Here is a 21,363-nt window from a genome sequence, read left to right on the forward strand (position 1 = left end):
ACTCTTCACGTTAGAGTCATGTGAGAGGACATACTTTTACACCCTGAACACCAACCATAACCTTTTACCAGGCTTTCATGGAGTACTCGCTCCTGGAAATGTGTAATACCTAGAACTCTTCCTGATGAAATGTTTTGAAAATGCTCATCAAGTGCACACTAGGGGTATTCAGATAGTATTTGATGCATAAATCCACAAAATCATATTCATTCCCTTAGACAAAGCATCTCACTCTTCATGAGAGTTGGCATGAATCACAGAACCTAAAATTTGGAAAAGACTAAATGGCACCCTCGTTTATTGGAGGGAAGATGGCAGGAAGCAACTGCTAAACTATAAGTAATGTCATGATAGGTCTACCTTCTGGAGTCCCAAATTCCATTCATGGTCTGACCCAAGGATTCAAAAGAATATTCACTAAGTATTGACCAGGTGACAAGCATTTTGTATTTTGTATGTTACCTAATTTCATTTATTTTTTTAAGTAAACTATATGCCCAAAATGGGACCTGAATTTATGATCCCAAGATCAAGACTTGCATGCTCTCCTGACTGTGCCAGCCAGGTGTCCCTGAATGTTACCTAATTTCATCTTTCTAACAGCGCTAAGGAGCACTATTATCCCTGTGGTGTAGACACTTAGGGAAACTTAGGCTCAAAGAGAGAAAGTGAAGTTCCCGTAGTCACAACGTGAGGAAACGGCGGGACGTGAGTTTAACCCTTGGCCGGACTCCAAGCCTACGCTCTTTCCATTCTCCACATGCTCTCTGCCTCCCAGAAAGTACACTTTTCTATGCTTTTCTGGGGGAGAACGCATGAAAGAGATTCATGACACCAGCATCAAAATCCTGAGACCCACAGGCCCAGGGAGTCGACTCACAGGCTCTGCAAAAGCATTGTCCCAGAGAACGGTGGCCGTCGCATTGTTGTCCTGGCTGCCATGCACGATCACCACCACCGGGAGGGACAGGGTCTAGAAAGACAAAAGAGAAGGGCTGAGCACCAAGAGCGACACGTTCCTCTCTTGCTCTTCTTTTTATTACAACACACTCATTTTCTCTTCAAGTTTCAGTAAATGTCATACTTGAATATAAAATCTGAATGGCTCCAGGAATCATGGGACTCTTCACAGTGGTGCAATCTTAGAAATTTTAGATATTTTAAGAGATGTGGCTTAGATATTTCTGAAGGATGCAGTAAGTTTCTCAAATGGAGAACAAGAGAGAAAAGAGAAAGAGTATGGGGATATTTCTAGGAAAAAATAGCAAGTAACAAATGTCTTAAACTTAGTATAACTGTTACTCAATTCATCCAGAGTGATGTTTCCTTGAGTCGTTCCTACCTGTATCTCCAGCTGTTTCAACTTGCTATTGCTTGTTATTATAGATCTTAAGAGAATCTAAGATACATAGTTTTAAGGATGACGTCTCCCACTTTCTGTCCACTGACAGTTAAGACACTAGGTGATCAAAACAATTCTTTTGTGATACAAAGTGCGTGCGCGCACACACACACAACATCCCACAGCTGAGGGAGGGCTTTACCTTGACTTGAAAAACCAGCTCATTTCCACCAACACTGAACTGTGATTCAAACAGGATTGTAAATTTTTCTTCTGTCACTGACTCTGCTCCACGACGGTCTGACCTCTTAATTCGTTTCAGGGACTGCAAAGGAGACAAATAAAGGGGTTAGACCCCTCAAACAACGAGGGAAGATTTGTTCTTTTCTTCTCCCATCCTCACCATGTTCCGGAAGTGCGCGCTGAGGGTGCCGGTGGCCTGGTGATACTCCATCACACAGCAGTTGTTCAGGATCTCGCCACTGTAGTCACTGCAGAGCAGAAAGAGACTCGACCCTAGACCCATGCGGTGTCTCAGTAAATGTGGGGTAGAAAATATATTGGGGGGACCCAATAAAGAAGGTTATAAAAATGGATGTCATTTAGAGGAAATGTTAGTTGCATAAAATATACAAGATATAAACATACATTACATAAAAGAAATTTTCTCGGATGTATTCCTACTAAATGAATGAAAATCATGTACTTTTCCCACAGAAGGCCTCCCATTCTTTCTCTGAGATCCAAAAGAGGCCAGAAGGTCTAACGGGGCTCCTACAATGAATAGCAGCATCCAGAGTCCTGCCTAGGAGGCTGGAGCATTTTGATCCTGTTGTAAGGACTGGAGGAAAGAGGCAGACATGAGGGGGAGGGCCCACGTACTTGCGGGTGTTCTCGTTCTTGAGCAGCGACTTGGCCTGCTGCTCGCTGATGATGGTGGCCTTCACCTGGGGGGGGTTCATGTGCACGTTCAGCTTCCCGCCCACCAGCAGGCGCACCGTCGCTGCAAACTTGGTCTGGGTCTTCAGGACCTGAGGGGGCTGCTTCTCAATGATGAATGTGCTGCGGGGACACAAGTGACCAGACCACACATGATGCCGGCTCAGGGCACAGGGCCTGGTCCCCCCACATGGGGAGGCTACCGGGGCTCAGCAGGCAAAGGAAGGGCACACGGCACAGCTCCTGTGCCCAGTGAGGCCACCGAGAGTCAGAGGAGGTGGTGGGAGGGGAGGCAGTGACATGACTCGGCAGCCGGCACAGGCTGCGGGGGGACAAGGGCAGTCCGCGGAGCGCCCACAACACACACTGGGCAAGGTCAACACCAAGCAGCCATTGCCACTGAGGACAGAGGGGGATGGGGGCCCGAGACAAAGGAGACAAGGACTCCAACGAGAGCCCCCACCCCCGCCCGCGGCAACCCCGGTGGGCAAAGCAGCCCTGCCTCCCCCCATGCCAACCACCCGGGGGCCGGGCGTGGCCGGAGGCAGCAGTCACCTGGTCACCAGGGCTGAGATGATGTCTGTGATGGTGGCATTGACCTCAGCCAGCATCTCCTCCACTGGGCCGGCGATGGGCAGCTGCTGACAGAGGTGCTCAGCCCTGCGGATCTGCTGCCGGTTCTGCCAGATGATCTCGGCCAACTTCTCACACCTGCACGGGAGGCCCAGGCCACCGGGAGGACAACGGCGTCACCCCGTCCCCCAGGCTCGAGGCCGAGGGGCTCCAGTCTGGGGAGCATGCCCCAAGACCCAGCTCCACCCTCACCCTGGCAGGCTCTGCCCCTGAGCTGCCGCTCCTGCCCACGGAGCAGAACAGAGCGCCCCGCCTGGCAGGAACACGGGGGCGCGGGGCAGCACCCCTGACCCGGCTCCACTCCGCCTGAGGGTCGCTCTGCACACCCAGCCCTGCCCCCCTCCCCAGCACAGGGACTCCCTTCCTGGGCAGGTGGCACACGATGGGGGCCCCAGGTCGGCGTCAGGAGCCAGAAGCCCCGGTGAAGGAAGCCTTGCTACGGGCCAGCGCGAGCCGGCTGCTCGGGGAAACGCGGGCGGCGGCAGGAGCAGCTGGTGGCAGTGCTCCTGCCCCCCCGGCCGCCCCCCATACACATTACCAGGACTGCAGCACGTCCAGGCTGCCCTCGGGGGGCCCTCCGTTCCCGGCCAGCTGCTGCCGCCGCTTCCACTGGATCAGCTCATCGTCCAGAATGATGGTCTGCTGCTTCCGCAGCAGCTGCAGGGTCTTCTGGTGCTTCTCGGCCAGCTCCTGAAGGCAGGCGGGGACAGCAGGCCCTTCTGGGCTCCCAGAGAACAGCCCTCACTCGGGAGGCAGGGCTGGGGACCAGGGCCCGGGCACAGGCCCTCCCCTCTCCCAAACCTGCTCTGCCTCCCGTGCCCCCCACAGGAAAGAAGGATCTGGCCTCCAGCTCTCCCGGGTCCCGCTCTCTCCCTGGCTCTAGCCCTCTCTCGGGCTGCCCGGACGGCTCGGGATGTGGGCCTCCGAGCGTGGGAGGGGAGGACGCAGATGCCACTTACCACGCGGTACTGCTGCAGCGTCTGGGCCTCGCGCTGCAGCCAGGCCTCCAGGGACACCTGCTTCTGCTGCAGGGCCGTCTCCCGGCTCAGCCGCTCCTGGGGACTCAGCTGGGCCAGCCCGCCAAACTGAGCTACAGGAGGGGACGGGACACCTGTCATCATCATCTCCCAGCTTCCTGCACGAAGCCCAGCGGAACACACACACCTGTTCTGGAGGCAAGACCCTCAAGGGGCTGCCCAACATCTGACCAACGGCAACCTGGGCTTCTAGAAGCCAAGGGTGCCAGATGTGAGCGGGCTCTGGGCCCTGGCCTCTCGACTTTGATCTCCCCTTCAGGGAGTGTGCAGATGGAAGCCTGAGGGCACAGCTGAGGAGGATCCTGCCCCGAGGCCTCCCCTCCCACCTTAGTCTGCACAGCTGCCCGCCCAGACCTGCCCACGCCACACGGGGGTCCAGCGCAGAGCCTCGCTGCCTGGTTCCGTGTGTGCCCTCACCGTTTACTAACTGGGGGAACTCGGGCAAATCATTTCACTCTTCGGGGCCTCAGTCTGCCCATGTGCAGAAGGGGAGAGTCTCGGCCCCTGCCTCAGTGGGTCGCTGAGGAGTAAGGAGTGATGATCCACAAAAGGCTCAAGGAACCTCCCGGCACGCGGGCGCTCTAGGTGAGAGTTAGTCCTTCCTGGGGAGGGCTTCCAGGGCGGGTTAAAGGGTGACAGAGACCAGCAGCTGCTCAGTCCCACCCCACACGGCAGGGCCTCCTTGGGGGAGCCCCCGCCCCGCACGCTCTGTCCCGCCCCCGGAGCCCAGCAGCCTCTCCTCTGAAACAAGGGGTTTCTCTAGGTGCTGGCGGGGGCCCAACATGTTGGTTTGTCCAGGTCGGGTGACCGTGAGCTCAGCTGACCAACCGAAGGAGACAGAGAGGCACAGACAGGGACAGACAGGCACAGACGGAGAAGGGGGGGAGAGGGAGGCAGTTTCTCCCCACACTAGCACTGGGACTCTCCTCCACGGCAGGAATAGGGAGTCAGGGAGGCCTCCTTACCCTTCTACAAAAAATCTATTATGAAATACTTCAGACCCAGGGAAGGTAGAAAGAGTGATGCAAGGAACACCCGTGTATCAGTAACCCAGCTTGAGAAGCCGCAGCGAAAGTCACCTGCACATCCTTCCCTGCTTGCAAACCCATCCCTGCCTCCAAAGGTAACCACTATGCTCCGTGCTGGGATTATGACGGCCTGCCCATCACCTTGCTGAACATCCCCGTGTCCTCACTTGGGCTGAGACAAGGAGATGCGAGCACCAGCCTGTCGTGGTCGAGGGCCATGTCACACCGACCGAGGCCCTGCCTCAGGGACACACAAGCTGGGACAGACTAAAGCAACTCCTGACAGCCAGGGAAAGCCCAGCACTAGAAGAGAACTGGAAATACAAGGTTCTGATCCCACGGCCAGGGACTGAGAGAGAAGACTACAGTCCAGCCGTGGCACACAGCAGAGTGGTCCTGAGGCCACCTCAGAAATCCTGCCACCCACACGGAGGTGCCAGTGATTCCCCACCTGGGCCCCACCTCCCTATGTGAGTGACCCACCTACGTGTCTCCTGGCACTTTGCAGAAGCTTCTGGGAGGGAGGTCAGGAGGTGTGGGGCAATTCTCTGCTCCACTGGAGGGAGCTGAGCCTTCTCTTGCACAAACAGAACAATAGTCTGTGTTTCTGATAAGTGAACTTGATAAATGAGACTGAACTGACATTGCATGATGGGTACAAACCCAAAGCAGAACCTAACCCAAACCCATAAATCGGAAACAGAAAACCCAAGAATAGGACTGGAAGTACTATCAACCATCAAAGGCTTGGGGCGGAACTGACAGCCTGGAGGAGAGCGTGTGACTTCTGCTCAGGTCATGATCTCTGGGTCCTGGGATCGAGCCTCGGGTCAGGCTCTGTGCTCAGTGGGGAGTCAGCTTTTCCGTCTCCCTCTGCTCCTCCCCTACCTCATTCTCTCTCTCTCTCAAATAAATAAATAAAATCTTAAAAAAAGAAAAAAAAGAACTAACAGCCTAAATTCTCCTGTTCCCTAATCTAGGAAGAGGGCCACCCTTTCTCTGGGGTCAGTCCAAGATGGATTCAGAGGAAAACATGCTAGAATCATCCCACCAACATTTACTCAACACCTACTATGATTCTGGCAATGTGCCAGCCTCAGGGTACAGAGATAGAAGGCACAATCCCTTCTCAATGAATTTATATTCTAGTGAGGAAGCTGGAGTGATTAATAAATAACATCTATACAGCTGTAAGTGTGAGCCGCATGCATGGGATTAGAGGAGCACTTGTGTACAGGTGAGTATGTGTCTGTAGCCAGTTGATCAAGTAGAGGCTTTTCTGAGATTCTCAGCTGGGCATGCTGGCAGGGAGAGAGAAATTAATTAAAGTCACCCTGTCAAATTCTTACAAGGTCAATACGGGGCACCGGTGGGGCTCCATAACCTCACGCTGAAGTTTTCAGTACCCAAGTACCTTGCAGGATTTACACAAGGAAGGGGAGCTTTGTCCATAAGGGCTAAGGGAGGCACGTTAGCATGCACTGTGCCAGGACAACCTCTCTGAATAACCGCACAAAAAACATTAAACATTTGTCATCATAAACACAGCCCTTAGCCCTTATACTTTGCCTGCATAGAGAATTTAACATTTCAGTAAAGCAGCATTTATGAAACACCAATTATATACAAAAGTGTTTTTTACTAGACCATGAGCTTCTTCCCACAGGAGGAAATGTCATCCCCAACAGACCAGGAGCTCCCTGGGTGTGGGAACCCTGAGTGAGACCCACATTCCCCAAAGGCAAGCTTGTGACCTCTCCCCTTCCTAAGCCTCCTCCTCCCTGCCCCAAAGTTAGTGCAAATTCCTGCTACTCCAGAGAAGGGGGAGTGCCTCTGAACAGAAACCCGGTTCTCTTCCAATCTGACCTGAACTTCCTTCTAGCCCTCATGACATACACTGCCCAGGCCGCCCGAGCCTCACCCTGGATCCTCAGGCTCTCCTGATATTGGATGATGAAATACTCTTGAGTCTGCTGAAGCTTCTTCAGTTCATTCTCTGTGTCCTGTGTGACCAGTCGCAGCTCCTCAAACGTCTGGTTGATCTGGAGGTGCTTCTGGGACATGGTGTCAGCAAGACTTCCAACTGGAGAAGTACCCTGGAAACAGATTGGGGAGAGTGCAGGTGGCAGTGAGCTGAGCAGTGAGGATGGAAGGCAACCTCAGTCTTTGGGGAACACGAATACTACAGACCCCAAACTCCAAATCTAGAGTAAGATGGGTAACTTGTGTTGGAAGGATAGTCATTTACCAGAATTGGTGTGGAGTTGGAAAGAAGGAGGGGAAACAGGTGAGCTGGCAGATTAGGACAACTTCATAAAGCACAGCAGAAATTTCTGTTGTAGCTCTGGCCTCCACCTGAGTTGCCCAAACAGGGTCCACCTAAGCTCTCTTCGGAGAGACTAGAACTCAACACATCCAGGAGTGACCTGGGTTTGCCTACTAAAGATGATGACCCCTTCATTCCACATTCGTTCACCGATCCAATGCCATGGACCATGTGAAGTGCTGGGGACACAGCGTGTAACAAGGCTGCGTGAACACACATCATCCGTGTCCTCACTCAAGACCTTCTCGTAACTGAGGGAAGAAGCTGAACCTCTCACAGACAGCATCCTGGAGACCCCAAAATGAAGTTACAGGGGAGGCATCAACAAGTCTTTTATGGATCCAGCCATTTAAGTGACCTGGTCTCAGCCATTCCCTCAACACTTGGCTGAAAGGGGGCTCAGCAGAAATCCTTCTTAAGTAATCTCACCTGAATATGAGCATGCCTTTACTCAAAAACCATTCAGTTGGGGTTAAATTATTTTGCACTTGTCCACATTGTTTTGTGGTGATAATCTCATCAAGGTTATGGATCAATAAGATCAGAGACCATTCTAATTACTTTTGTGCCCCTGTTTTGTGCTCTGTTTATAGAGACACCAACAGATGCACATTGAATTATCTTAAGAAATCTGGGTCCAGAGAGAAGGACTTCCCAGCTCCTCTCCACACCATAGGACACTCACATTGTTGGCTTCTCGCACCAGCCTCTGTTCATTGTACAGAATATGTCGGATGCAGCGGACCAGCTCCATGGGACAGCGGTCGTACGTGTTCTGAAAGAATCCAACAGCAGACATCACTTTGTCCCACACCATGTTATAGGGCCTAACCCTACCTCAGAGCAGGGGTAAGATTTTATGATGGAGGAGACTCCTGGAGACACGACGGCATAATCACAAGCAATGCTGCTCCTCTAATACTAGTGGGGGCAAGAAAAGTATGTCATAGGAAACCCAATTACAATGAGAAGGTAAGATCATTTTACTTCTTGCCTCTTAATATGCCTAAAGTACTAGGGCATCATTCCTAGAAAAAGGATACATAAATTTCAAAAGGACCACATCAGGAGAAATTGGACTCCACCTTGACTGAGTAATCAAAATTACTACCACCAATGCAGGGAACATGGATGGTGTATGTCTCCAGATGTGATATCCTGAGAAGGACACAACATCACTTACTCAAAATTCTGATCAGGGATGTGTAACCTGAATCTAATGAGGAGGAGACATCACACAAACCCATTTTATCTTTAAAAATAGATGAGCTGAATTATTTTAAAATTTCAAGGCAGGGGCACCTGGCTGACTCAGTTGGTGGAGCATGCAACTCTTGATCTCAGGTTGAGTTCAAGCCCCACACTGGGTGTAGAACTTACTTAAAAATAAAATCTTAGGGGCGCCTGGGTGGCTCAGTCATTGAGCGACTGCCTTTGGCTCAGGTCATGATCCCAAGGTCCTGGGATCGAGCCCCGCATCGGGCTCCCTACTCTGCCAGAAGCCTGCTTCTCCCTCTCCCACTCCCCCTGCTTGTGTTCCCTCTCTCGCTATCTCTCTCTCTCTGTCAAATAAATAAATAAAATCTTAAAAAATAATAATAAATAAAATCTTAAAAAAAAAAAGCCAATGTAATGAAAGACAAAGGTTGAAACAGTTCCAGATTAAAGACGATTAAAGAGACATGATAACCAGATGCAATATGTGGTCCTGGGCTGAAGGAAAAAAAAAATGACATAAAGGATATTATTGAGTCAGCTGACAAAATGGAAATATAGATATGATTACCTAACAGTGTTTTGTCAATGTGACACGTACTGAAGTTGAAAACTGTACTATAACCATGTAGAGAAAATGCACACTGAAGTACTTAGGGGCAAAGGGACATGATGTACGCAACTTACTCTCAAGTGACAAAAATGTGTGTGTAGAGAGACAGAATATGATAAAGCAAATATTAACAATGGGTGGATCTGGGCATATGTAGGGGTTCTTTGCATCAATCCTGCAACTTCCTACAAACTTGTTTTCAAATAAAAAGTTTAAAAATAAAAGGCTACAATCACAAAGCCAGACAATAAGAACTTTTTACACCTAACAGGTTAAGTCAACAACACTGGGTTGAAGCAGAGAAAGAAAAGCTCCAGGGAAGTACTAAATGAAGAGTCTCTCCTAGGGAAAAGGATTAAGTGTGACCCGGCATTCACACCCACCTGGAGCTGCGTGGCATAGTGCCCCAGCTTGATCTTCAGTAAGAACCCATCTTCCCCGACTTGGTGCTCCGCCTTCTTCTGCAGCTCCTGCACCAGGCCCTCCAGGAGCTGGGTGGCCTTAATGTTCTCCTGTGGATTATCAAGATCTATTGAGTCCCTAGGGGAAAAAAATTACACACATATGTATACATACATGCACACGAGCCCGTATAAATGCAGCTTCAACCCATCAAACCTTTTCTTTAGCTGAAGTGATTTCTTCATAATGCTCACTGCAAATTTTAGGGAACAGTCCAATTCAAACTGACTAGATGCCTACATTAATCTATCCCTAACCCACTAATTAGCTTAGTGGACTGTATATTTCCTTTTTTTACAATGTACTGCCGTTTCTCCTTCCTTCTACTGACTTGCTCTGGTGCTTATGCTATCTGCTTCTAGAAATGAAGGGAAAAGGAAAGTGCTTCGTGTACTCTGAAGGAAACAAGGGCTCTGATAACCTCCTATTTATAGTTACCCCTCAAGGGTTGAAAGGGGGCACAAGGTCAAGAATGTTCTACATGCTTTTTCCAGCCTTGACTAGTTCTGTGTGTTGCTAATTTCACAGAGTATTTCTTTTTTCTTTTCTTTTTTTAATAAAGATTTTATTTATTCATTTAAGAGAGAGAGAGAAAGAGAGACAGAGTGAGCACAAGCAGGGGCAGAGGCAGAGGCAGAGGGAGAAGGAGACTCCCCACCGAGCCGGGAGCCGGATGCCACCGATCCCAGGACCCTGAGATCATGACCTGAGCCAGAGACAGATGCACAACCGTCTGAGCTACCCAGGCGCCCCTCACAGAGTATTTCTTAAGTAAAGACAGGTGGAACACACTTACTGCTATTTCTAAGGAACCCTGGAAATGAGATATTAAGACAGAAGGTGCCTGCAAGTATTTATACAAATTACTGGTTGCAGATCTGGGACCTGTAGGCTAACTCTTCCAGTGATGCAGAGAAACCACTCTACGGACTTGGTATTAATTCAGAGCCACTAAACTGGTGACAAGAGGGTTGGATAGTTTCCCTCCCTCTTTTCCTTCTCTTCTTTATTCCTTCCTTCCCTCCTTCCCCCACTCCCCTCACCAACTCTCTTTTTTCAAACAATTTAGGCAACAATTTCTATTGGGCAGTATTAAATTGCTTAACTCAGCTCACTGAAGAAACCAAACAGCTGTCAGATTGAAATAACATTCAATTACTGCTGACCGGGTCGGGAGCCAAACAAGAGATCTAGTGGTAGCTAAAAGGCTGCACCTCTACACCCCTGAAGTCAGTTAGCAACTAATTTCAAACAAAGGCACAAGCAGGTGTGCCAAAACAGATGATAATGTAGTTCAGCAATAATATGCCCACATCTGTACTCTGAGAAGGTAGTAGAGAAAGCCAAATTTTAAATATGTATCCTCTCTGTACTAAATAAAGTATGTATTAAATAAAAGCCTGGGAGGAATGAAGGGCAGCCCTGCACCTCTGTTTCCACTGGCATTAATGCTCCTCATCTGAGGAACCCACTCTTGAGAAGATCCAGTCTGTGCAAAACTCACGGAAATCAAGTACTGGTTCTGGCACTTGAAAACTTAATTCTCTACTTAAAAAGGAAAAAAAAGGCTTTCTTAGCTTAAACATGAAGAACTGAACATCTTTTTAAATTAAAATCTTTATGTTCTTAAGAAAACCAAGCTAAATAAAATTCAGGTTTTCCTTGATATCAACACAAGTCCTTTAACATTCGTTTGGTAAGAAACTACATGGGGAATCTACTAAATGAAAATTTAAATCACCAGAAATTTCCTACTGATGTTTTTCTGAACTCTCCAAATCATTAAAACAGAAAATAAAATGAAAAAGAAATGGAAAAGCGCTAAGCAAGGTGCAGCTGATGTGCTTATGTTTAGCTTGGTTTTTTTTCTCACTTCATTACACGAGGCTGAGATTTTTTTTTTAATTGCCCAGAAAATTGCCTTCCTTTGGTGCTCCCTAGCTTCTGACCAGAAATCTGCTACTAACACGCAACTGCGACTACCGCAAGGTGGCCTTCCTAACAGGTACACAGGCCTGCTCGGACGGTCGCAGAGCAGCCGCCGGTCCTGGGCTCTGCTGGGGTGGACCCTGCCCTGTCCGCCCCCCCAGCCCCATGGAGGCCTGAAGCAGCTGATGAGCCTGTCCGATCAGAAGGACAGGCTGCTGGCCACCCAACATGCTCCCAGGCCCTGAGCAGAGCAGGCCCTGAGCCTGGTGCACAGTAATGTCCATTCAAAAGCTCTGTTGTCAATCTACTGCATTATACTCTGAAAGAATTTAAAAATAATTTTCCTTCTGAGTATATTTCCAAACAGCAATTTGGAAAATAAAAGTAAAAACACGCTTGTTAAATCTGCCACCAAGAACGTAATTATTGTTAATATTTTGGTGTATTGTCTTTTGGTCTTTATGTGTATATATAAATTTAAAAACACCAATGTCTCCATTGTTAACTTTGTTAATAATACATTTTATTAAATGATATGCATATGCATACCTTAGCTGCCCCACCAAGCACTAAATTCTTTGTGGACAAATAAGGGCTTTACTCTGTTCATATGAATTCTACACCTTATAGGCACTCAAAACATATTTTTCAACTTTTCTTTATTAGCAGCAATGATCTAATGCTTTTAGCCAGAATTTACTATTAAAGGGAAATAGGAAAAAATAAAATAAAATAGGAAAAAATCCTATTTTAAAAATCCCAAGAGTTATTCCATCTCCCTAAAATCTAAGCTAGGGTTAAATAACTTTTAACCTGCATCACATCATTTTTTAAAAATGTACAACTTTAGGGAGTCTGGGTGGCTCAGTCGTTAAGTGTCTGCCTTTGGCTCTGGTCATGGTCCCAGGGTCCTGGGATCGAGCCCCGCATCGGGCTCCCTGCTCAGCGGGAAGCCTGCTTCTCCCTCTCCCACTCCCCCTGCTTGTGTTCCCTCTCGCTGTCTCTCTCTGTCAAATAAATAAAAAATAAGAGAAAATCTTTTAAAAAATAATAAATTTTTAAAAATGTACAATTTTTAAAGCCTCCATCATGTTATCCTTCCAATCAAACTTCAATATGCTTGTGCTTCACTAAATATGATAGAAAAAACTGTGTTCACTTACCAAGCTTGGCTTTCGATCCACTGGGATAAATAATGTCGCACCTCAATGGGGAAATGCTGACCATACAATGCTTGCATTTGATGAAGAGCATCGCCTTGGAGTTGCTGGGCTTGTATCCACACAGCCATGGTTTTAATCTGTTAAACAAACGATTAGTGGTTTGGGTGGGGTTTTTTTTTTATCCCCCTTTAAATCCACTAGAATAAATATTCACAATTAAAAAACCTAGAGATAAATGCTTTTAATGCTTTTAAGCCCTTCTTGGTAGAATAAAGATCAGTATTCTGGAACTGAATTTTAGCTTTAAAATGTTTCAAAATGTACACATTCAGTGTGGCCATGGAAAGGTATATAACTTGGTCTATGAAGCGCCGACTGTAAAACATACTGAAATCCTACGAGTAAAAGTACAAAGCCAGAATTAGGGGAAGAACTGCCTATAACTCTGATATCACAGACATATTTACTTTTGTGCCAAACCTGAAGTAACAATAAGGAGCATTTTAACAGTAAGATAATTAGCACAGGAATTTTTTAAAAAATCACTTGTTTTAGGGTGCCTGGGTGGCTCAGGTCATGATCCCAGGGTCCTGGGATTGAGTCCCGCATTGGGCTCCCGGCTTCTCCCTCTGCCTGCCGCTCCCCGTTTGTGCTCTTTCTCTCTCAAATAAATAAATAAAATCTATTAAAAAAAGCACTTGTTTTAGATTTGTATTTTGACTAGAAATGCAATAAACGTGCTGCCATTTTGAAAAAGACCCAGTAAAAGAAAAGTGAAAATATTTAAAACATGAATTGAACCCTATGTATTATTTCCAGTTACCTAAGCTGCAATGCTTTACACACGAAGGGCATAGATTTATCTGGAAAAATGCCCCAAGTTTCACCTTCTGAGTTACTGCTAAGGAATTTATGAAGCAATCTTCTGTTAAATTACAGTATTTAAAAATCTCTCTGACAGGGACCCTTGGGTGGCTCAGTCGGTTGAGCATCTCCCTTTGGCTCAGATCATGATCCCAGGGTCCTGGGATCGAGTCCCGCATCGGGCTCCCTGCTCCGCGGGAAGCCTGCTTCTCCCTCTCCCACTCCCCCTGCTTGTATTCCCTCTCTCGCTGTGTCTCTCTCTGTCAAATAAATAAATAAAATCTTTAAAAAAAAAAATGCTCTTGATTCTAGAAAAAGTTTTATAAAACTACCATGATGCCTTCTCAGATTTACCTGAGAATTTTTAATTTAGTTGGCAGAAACTCTCTGGGATCAACCTGATTGTGGCAGCAACATTACTTTCATGTACACAGAGGGTACAAAAACTGAATCTTATTCTAACACTAGGATCCATAATGTAAAATTTGGTGGAAGGCAGGGCTAACTTGAAAACCATCCAAAATGATTTGGCTACCGATTTGCACCAGTCTCTTAACTATGTTACGATTAGGGTTCAGTGAATCAGGTCTTGATTTTGTGGACTACCAAAGACTACACATGTGTGTTGGGAAACAAAAATCCCTTCTGTTAGTTGTAGTTGTCCGATCGTGTAACACTGAGCTATTTATGGGACAAGTCAGTTAGCCAACAATGAGGTATGGGGTGGGTGCCAGTTACCTATTTTAGACTTGTGCTATGCTATAGAACACTTGAGCAGTGTACAATTTTATTTAGGGCTTTTGGGCATTAAGGCTGCGATCACTGTAAGATCATCCAAAACATCAAATTTCAATGGCTGAGAATTTACTAGGAGAGAGGCTTGGCTAAAAGAACTCTCTCCAGAAGCAATCGCACGTTATAACCTAACATCTGGAAGACATTTAATTGTACAATATAATTTTTAATTAAATGAATCATATCCCAAGATTTTGGAAAATTGGAACAGATACAAGGCATGTTTTTTTGGATAAAAGGTAAAAGGATGGATGGGTGGGTGGAGATGCTTAAGCAGTTAAGTGTATGGAAGAGCAATGAAGGAATGAAGAACATAATTCAGGCATTCATCTTTTTTAGTGGTAAGGAATTGGAAAGAAGTAGGACCTCACCATAGCTGTTTTAATGATTATATGAACAATACCAAAAGATACAAAAATTGTCTTGAATCCTGCATTCATTAACTGAATTGACCCAAGAGACAAAAGAAGGAAAATTGTGGGAAAACGTTTATCTCCTCAGAGACCCCTCAGTCCATGCAAAGAATTGTATTCTGGTCACATTGTAACCTCTTGGTCTACTTGACTTTTCTTCACATCATTTATCACTTCCTGACATTTATCATATATTTGTTTACTGACTTCTCACTAGGGTAAAATCACCATGAACACAATGACTTTGTTTTGTTCACTCTTTCTCTTGGGCCTAGAACAGTGCCTGGCACATAAGCATTCTGTAAATTTTTTATTGATGTTGAATAAATAAATGTATACACACAATTTGGTCAAATCCATCAGGTCTTTTCAAAGTTATGGAGTATGAAAATATAAGTATGAAATACCAAAGCAAGAAAATGGAACAGATTTTATAATTTGGATGAGTCTGTATTAACAATATTCTATTTGTTCCTTAATAACATATGCCACAAGGCGCCTGGGTGGCTCAGTTGTTAAGTGGCTGCCTTTGGCTCAGGTCATGATCCCGGAGTCCTAGGATGGAGCCTTGTGTCCAGGCTGGGCTCCCCCACTCAGCAAGGAGTCTGCTTCTCCCTCTCTCTCTGCTCCTCCCCCCACTCGTGCTCTCTCACTCACTCTCTCAAATAAATAAATACAATCTTTTTTTTTTTTTTAAAGATTTTATTTATTTGACAGACAGAGACAGCGAGAGAGGGAACACAAGCAGGGGGAGTGGGAGAGGGAGAAGCAGGCTTCCCACGGAGCGGGGAGCCCGATGCGGGGCTCAATCCCAGGACTCAGGGATCATGACCTGAGCCGAAGGCAGACGCTTAACGTCTGAGCCACCCAGGCGCCCCAAATAAATAAAATCTTTAAAAAAAATAACATATGCCACAATTTGCAATTTTTCCTTTTAGTTTTTATTAATTTGTTTTTGTTTATCTCCCCCCACTGAACTCTAAGAACTCTAAGAGCACATTTATTTACTACTGTGTCCCTAATGCCTACCTAGTACAGTGGCTTACCATGGTAAGTAAGTAATCAAAACATATTTGCTAGTGACTAAATACATATTTGGTAAATATTTCACATGTCCTGCTGGTTGAGCATATTACAGGTGTCTAATATTGCTTTAAAAAAGAAGTACTATGGTAATATGCCACATATATGGGGCCCCTAGGTGGCTCAGTTGGTTAAGCATCTGACTCTTGGTTTCAGCTCAGGTCATGATCTTATGGGCCATGGGATCGAGCCCCATGACAGGCTCTATGCTCAGTGCAGAGTCTGCTTGGGGTTCTCTCTCCCTCTCCTCCTGCCCCTCCCCCAGTTCACGCACACACATGCACGCTCTCTCTCTAATAAATAAATCTTAAAAAAAAAAGTCACACTGGGGCGCCTGGGTGGCTCAGTCATTAAGCGTCTGTCTTTGGCTCAGGTCATGGTCCCAGGGTCCTGGGATTGAGCCCCGCATCGGGCTCCCTGCTCAGCGGGAAGCCTGCTTCTCCCTCTCCCACTCCCCCTGCTTCTGTGCCCTCTCTTGCTGGGTCTGTCAAATAAATAAATAAAAATCTTTTAAAAAGGGGTGCCTGGGTGGCTCAGTCATTAAGCGTCTGCCTTCAGCTAAGGTCGTGGTCCCAGGGTCCTGGGTTTGAGGCCCGCATCGGGCTCCTTGCTCCGCGGGAGGCCTGCTTCTCCCTCTCCCACTCCCCACTGCTTGTGTTCCCTCTCTTGCTGTGTCTCTGTCAAATAAATAAAATCTTAAAAAAAAAAAAATCACATTATTTTGTCTTAACTTTTATTACTAGTTTTTAGTTTTAACAAAGAGTGAAATGCTGAACTCTTAGAATCTGTCAGAATATTTTTTATGGTTCTAAATATGAACATGTTGTAATAGTTATTTTCTAAAATGCCATTTGAGGAATAACAGCTGGTAAATATAAGGTGGTAACCACCTTATTTTGAAAAACACAAATTATTTTAACTTCACTACAAAAAAATGCTTTGATAGAGCTGGAAAGTAGATTTTACCTACTACTAGTCAAAAATGTAAAAAATAAAAAGAGTACAGTAAATAATACAGAATCATTTTACTTTTAGTTTTTAACTAAGAATTATATACATATGGAACATGAAATGAGTTACTGAAATTATCATGTAACAATTGAAAACATGTAATTTGGAGAAAAAAACCACCCCACCCCCATTGCATCAATAGAAGCGAGAACCTAACTAACTAGTACTTTCCCTTGTACATGCCCAAACTCTTCACACCCATTATTAAGCTATGCCTACACCTGGCATGAGCTGGGTCCCTGTCCTTTCGCATTTGTATTTATCCTGCCATTGAATACTACTCCACATACGTAGTAACTGCACCTTTGTCCTCAATACACACTTTCTTTTGCTTATTTACAGGCAGCTCCATCTTCAATGCATGATGTTCTGACAAGGAAGTGGTTTGTATCTTTGGTAAATCTTCACAGGGGCTTCTCTAAAGACTGGGAAATGGATGCACAATCTTATTTTTAGCCAAAGATGAGAACCAGCTGAGCTTTGCTTAGTTGCATTCTTAGTATTCATAAGCATTCCAAACAACCTAAACCAGCCTTGGATGCCAAATGTACTTTCTAAAGCCCAAGGTGCTGAAATCAACCTTATATATCTGGATAAATCCTAGGAGTCTCAAATAAAACAGACCTTCAGGCACTTGTTTTAAAAAAGCTCCAGGGGCGCCTGGGTGGCTCAGTCGTTAAGCGTCTGCCTTCGGCTCAGGTCATGATCCCAGGGTCCTGGGATCGAGTCCCACATCGGGCTCCCTGCTCGGCAGGAAGCCTGCTTCTCCCTCTCCCACTCCCCCTGCTTGTGTTCCTGCTCTCGCTATCTCTCACTCTGTCAAATAAATCTTTAAAAAAAAAAAAAAAAAAAAAAAAAAAAAAAGCTCCAAATTCTAACTCTGAAAAACAAACTGAGGGTTCTAGAGGGGAGGGGGGTGGGAGGATGGGTTAGCCTGGTGATGGGTATTGAGGAGGGCACGTTCTGCATGGAGCACTGGGTGTTATGCACAAACAATGAATCATGGAACACTATATCTAAAACTAATGATGTAATGTATGGGGATTAACATAACAATAAAAAAATTAAAAAAAAAAAAAAGCTCCAAATTCTAAGCGTATAATGTTACAGGCTTATTGAAAACTATAAAAATGAATGTCCACTAACAAATAAATGGTAGGAGTGGGTGGGATTTAGGAATATTCTTGTCTCAATAATAGATACCTTTTTATTAGATGCTTTCCCTTTTAAAAGTAAAATATAAACCTTTGTCAAGAAAAACATCACTCTAGGGGCGCCTGGGTGGCTCTGCCAGTTAAACATCTAACTTCGGCTCCAGTCATGATCTCAGGGTCCAGGGATCAAGCCCCGCATCAGGCTCCCTGTTCAGCGGCGAGTCTGCTTGCCCCTCTCCCTCTTCCTCTGCTCCTCCTCCTGCTCCTGCTCTCTAATAAATAAATAAATAAAATCTTAAAAAAAAGAAAAAGAAAAACATCTCTCTCTCTGAAGATTTCTAGAACACTGTGGCCAAAGTCATAGCATAGTTAAACTGAGGGGGAAGTATAGAGTACATGACAACAGAAAGCTCCCAACGCATATATGCTAACTAGCTCGGGGCGGGAGTGGGGGGTTTAAAATGTGTGTAGTGATTTGTTTCACTGGACTCATGCGCATAATTTAAAGCATTTTGGGGGCACCTGGGTGGCTCAGTCAGTTAAGTGTCTGCCTTTGGCTCAGGTCATGATCCCAGTCGGGCTCCCTGCTCAGTGGGAGACTGCTTCTCCCTCTCCTCCCCGCTTATGCTCTCTCGCTATCTCTGTCACTATCTGTTTCTTTCTCTCAAATAAATAAATAAAATCTTAAAAAAAATAAATAAAGCATTTTGTAATTCCTACTTTCCATTCAACCACAACCACCACCCCATCCCATCACACCCTAGGACCAAAGTCTCTAAAATGAGGTTAGACTTTTGGAGACAATGGTGAACTCACCTACATAGAGTTCTATACGATTTAACCTCTTACACCTTTGTGCCTCAGTTTCCTTATTTGTAAAATGGTACTAATAATACGACCCTTGGGGAGTTGTTGTAAAAAATAAGTTAATCTGTATAAATGCTTAAAACAGTGCCTGGTCCATCATAATTGTTCAATATTATTCTTTTACAACCTTAAACTTACAAAGTTGGCTTTCTTCTCCCCATCTCCAATTTTAACTCACTTCAATAAACCTTTCCAAAGTCAACCCTCCATAAAGAGCTCTTGCTACCCTCTCCTTAACCAATATCCTGCAGTATAAACTTTACCTTCCTTTTAAAAGATGGAATTCCAATTTCTTAGTCAATTTAACTGGCAGACGGACTTCTATAGATGAGAATGGATGGGGGGTGGTGGGAAAGCACTGGGAGGGCTGTTCTCGCATTTCTGAGAGAGCCAAGAATTGTGAAGGGTAGTATAACAAGAGAAAGACTGTCTAAGTATACTAAACTTTAAAAGAAAAAAAAAAAAAAGAACATCCATTCCAATGTGCCCTTCTGACAGAGAAGACCAAGCCAGCAGGGAGCTGTACCTTTTCCTATTCCTTCCAAGGACACAACTGACTCCTACTAATTAAAGTATGAATTATTAACAAATATTTTGATTCATCCAATAAACAAAAATAAATTTCAGGGGCGCCTGGGTGGCTCAGTCATTAAGCATCTGCCTTCAGCTCAGGTCATGATCCCAGGGTCCTGGGATGGAGCCCCACATCAGGCTCCCTGCTCAGCGGGAAGTCTGCTTCCCCCTCTCCCTCTGCCTGCCGCTCTGCCTACTTGTGCTCTCTGTGTCAAATAAATAAATAAAATCTTTTAAAAAATAATAAAAAATAAAATTTCAGGGGCGCCTGGGTGGCTCAGTCGTTAAGCGTCTGCCTTCGGCTCAGGTCATGATCCCAGGTTCCTGGGATTGAGCCCCGCATCGGGCTCCCTGCTCCGCAGGAAGCCTGCTTCTCCCTCCCCCACTCCCCCTGCTTGTGTTCCTTCTCTCGCTGTGTCTCTCTCTGTCAAATAAATAAATAAAATCTTTAAAATAAAATAAAAAATAAAAAATAAAATTTCAGAAATATGATTAAAAATGAATTAAATAACATTTATTAGTGTTATTTTCCACCATCCAGATTTATAATTTACTATCATTTACTGAATATCTACTATATTATTTATAACACCAAGTGCTTTTATGAATCTACTCATTTAATCCTCACAAAAATACTAGGAGGTAGACACTATTTTTTTTTTTGTCTTTTTTTAAAAATTTTTTATTGTTATGTTAATCCCCATACATTACATCATTAGTTTTAGATATAGTGTTCCATGATTCATTGTTTGTGCATAACACCCAGTGCTCCATGCAGAACATGCCCTCCTCAATACCCATCACCAGGCTAACCCATCCTCCCACCCCCCTCCCCTCTAGAACCCTCAGTTTGTTTTTCAGAGTCCATCGTCTCTCATGGTTCTTCTCCCCCTCCGATTCCCCGCCTTCATTCTTCCCCTCCTGCTACATTCTTCTTCTTCTTTTTTTCTTTCTTAACATATATTGCATTATTTGTTTCAGAGGTACAGATCTGAGATTCAACAGTCTTGCACAATTCACAGTGTTTACCAGAACACATACCCTCCCCAGTGTCCATCACCCAGTCACCCCATCCCTCCCACCCCACCCCCCACTCCAGCAACCCTCAGTTTGTTTCCTGAGATTAAGAATTCCTCATATCAGTGAGGTCATATGATACATGTCTTTCTCTGTTTGACTTATTTCGCTCAGCATAATACCCTCCAGTTCCATCCACGTCGTTGCAAATGGCAAGATCTCACTCCTTTTGATGGCCGCATAATATTCCATTGTGTATATATACCACATCTTCTTTATCCATTCATCTGTTGATGGACATCTTGGCTCTTTCCACAGTTTGGCTATTGTGGACATTGCTGCTATAAACATCGGGGTGCACGTACCCTTTTGGGTCAGGAGGTAGACACTATTATTATCCCTATTTTATAGATGAGGAAATCGAGGCTTAGCAAATTAAATAGGACTATAAAATGGTGTAAGTTTGGAAAACAATCTGGCAGTTCTCCAAAAGGTTAAATATGGAGTTACTATATGACCCAGTAGTTCTGCTCATAGGTATATGCCTAAGGGAACTGAAAACGTATGTCCACAAAAATCTGTACACAAATGTTCAAAGCAGTTCATTCATGGCAGTGAAAAAGTAAAAACAACCCAAATGTCCACCAATGAATGGATGGATAATATGGATATAAATAGAAAAAATAAAATGGATAAAATGGAGTATTATTCAGACATAGAAAGGAATGAAATACTGATATATGCTAAATAAAAGAAGCCAGACACCTTGGGGTGCCTGGGTGGCTCAGTCGTTAAACGTCTGCCTTGGGTTCGGGTCATGATCCCTGGGTCCTGGGATCGAGCCCCGCATCGGGCTCCCTGATTGGTGGGAAGCCTGCTTCTCCCTCTCCCACTCCCCC

At 45.3% G+C, this 21,363-nt stretch overlaps 1 protein-coding gene across 4 annotated transcripts in view; it reads right to left on the reverse strand.

Annotated features, from left to right (window-relative positions):
* The window catches only part of STAT5B (signal transducer and activator of transcription 5B), a 68,986-nt gene that overhangs the window by 12,522 nt on the left and 35,101 nt on the right, over nucleotides 1–21,363 (reverse strand). For 2 of the 4 annotated variants that reach the window (XM_078065744.1, XM_036066650.2), the window contains 11 exons: nucleotides 12,688–12,824; nucleotides 9,517–9,673; nucleotides 7,991–8,080; nucleotides 6,901–7,075; nucleotides 3,874–4,004; nucleotides 3,453–3,604; nucleotides 2,837–2,992; nucleotides 2,225–2,404; nucleotides 1,746–1,833; nucleotides 1,545–1,667; nucleotides 881–973 (listed from right to left, as the gene is read on the reverse strand). In XM_078065744.1, coding sequence (XP_077921870.1) covers nucleotides 881–973; nucleotides 1,545–1,667; nucleotides 1,746–1,833; nucleotides 2,225–2,404; nucleotides 2,837–2,992; nucleotides 3,453–3,604; nucleotides 3,874–4,004; nucleotides 6,901–7,075; nucleotides 7,991–8,080; nucleotides 9,517–9,673; nucleotides 12,688–12,815 — 1,473 coding nt within the window. In that variant the 5' untranslated portion in view covers nucleotides 12,816–12,824. Of the gene's footprint in view, nucleotides 1–880; nucleotides 974–1,544; nucleotides 1,668–1,745; nucleotides 1,834–2,224; nucleotides 2,405–2,836; nucleotides 2,993–3,452; nucleotides 3,605–3,873; nucleotides 4,005–6,900; nucleotides 7,076–7,990; nucleotides 8,081–9,516; nucleotides 9,674–9,751; nucleotides 9,940–12,687; nucleotides 12,825–21,363 lie in introns of those variants that run through there. The other 2 variants (XM_078065745.1, XM_078065746.1) reach the window with 2 other exon arrangements.

The sequence above is a fragment of the Halichoerus grypus genome, chromosome 2 (assembly GCF_964656455.1).
Source record: "Halichoerus grypus chromosome 2, mHalGry1.hap1.1, whole genome shotgun sequence".
In the NCBI taxonomy this organism is placed as follows: domain Eukaryota; kingdom Metazoa; phylum Chordata; class Mammalia; order Carnivora; family Phocidae; genus Halichoerus; species Halichoerus grypus.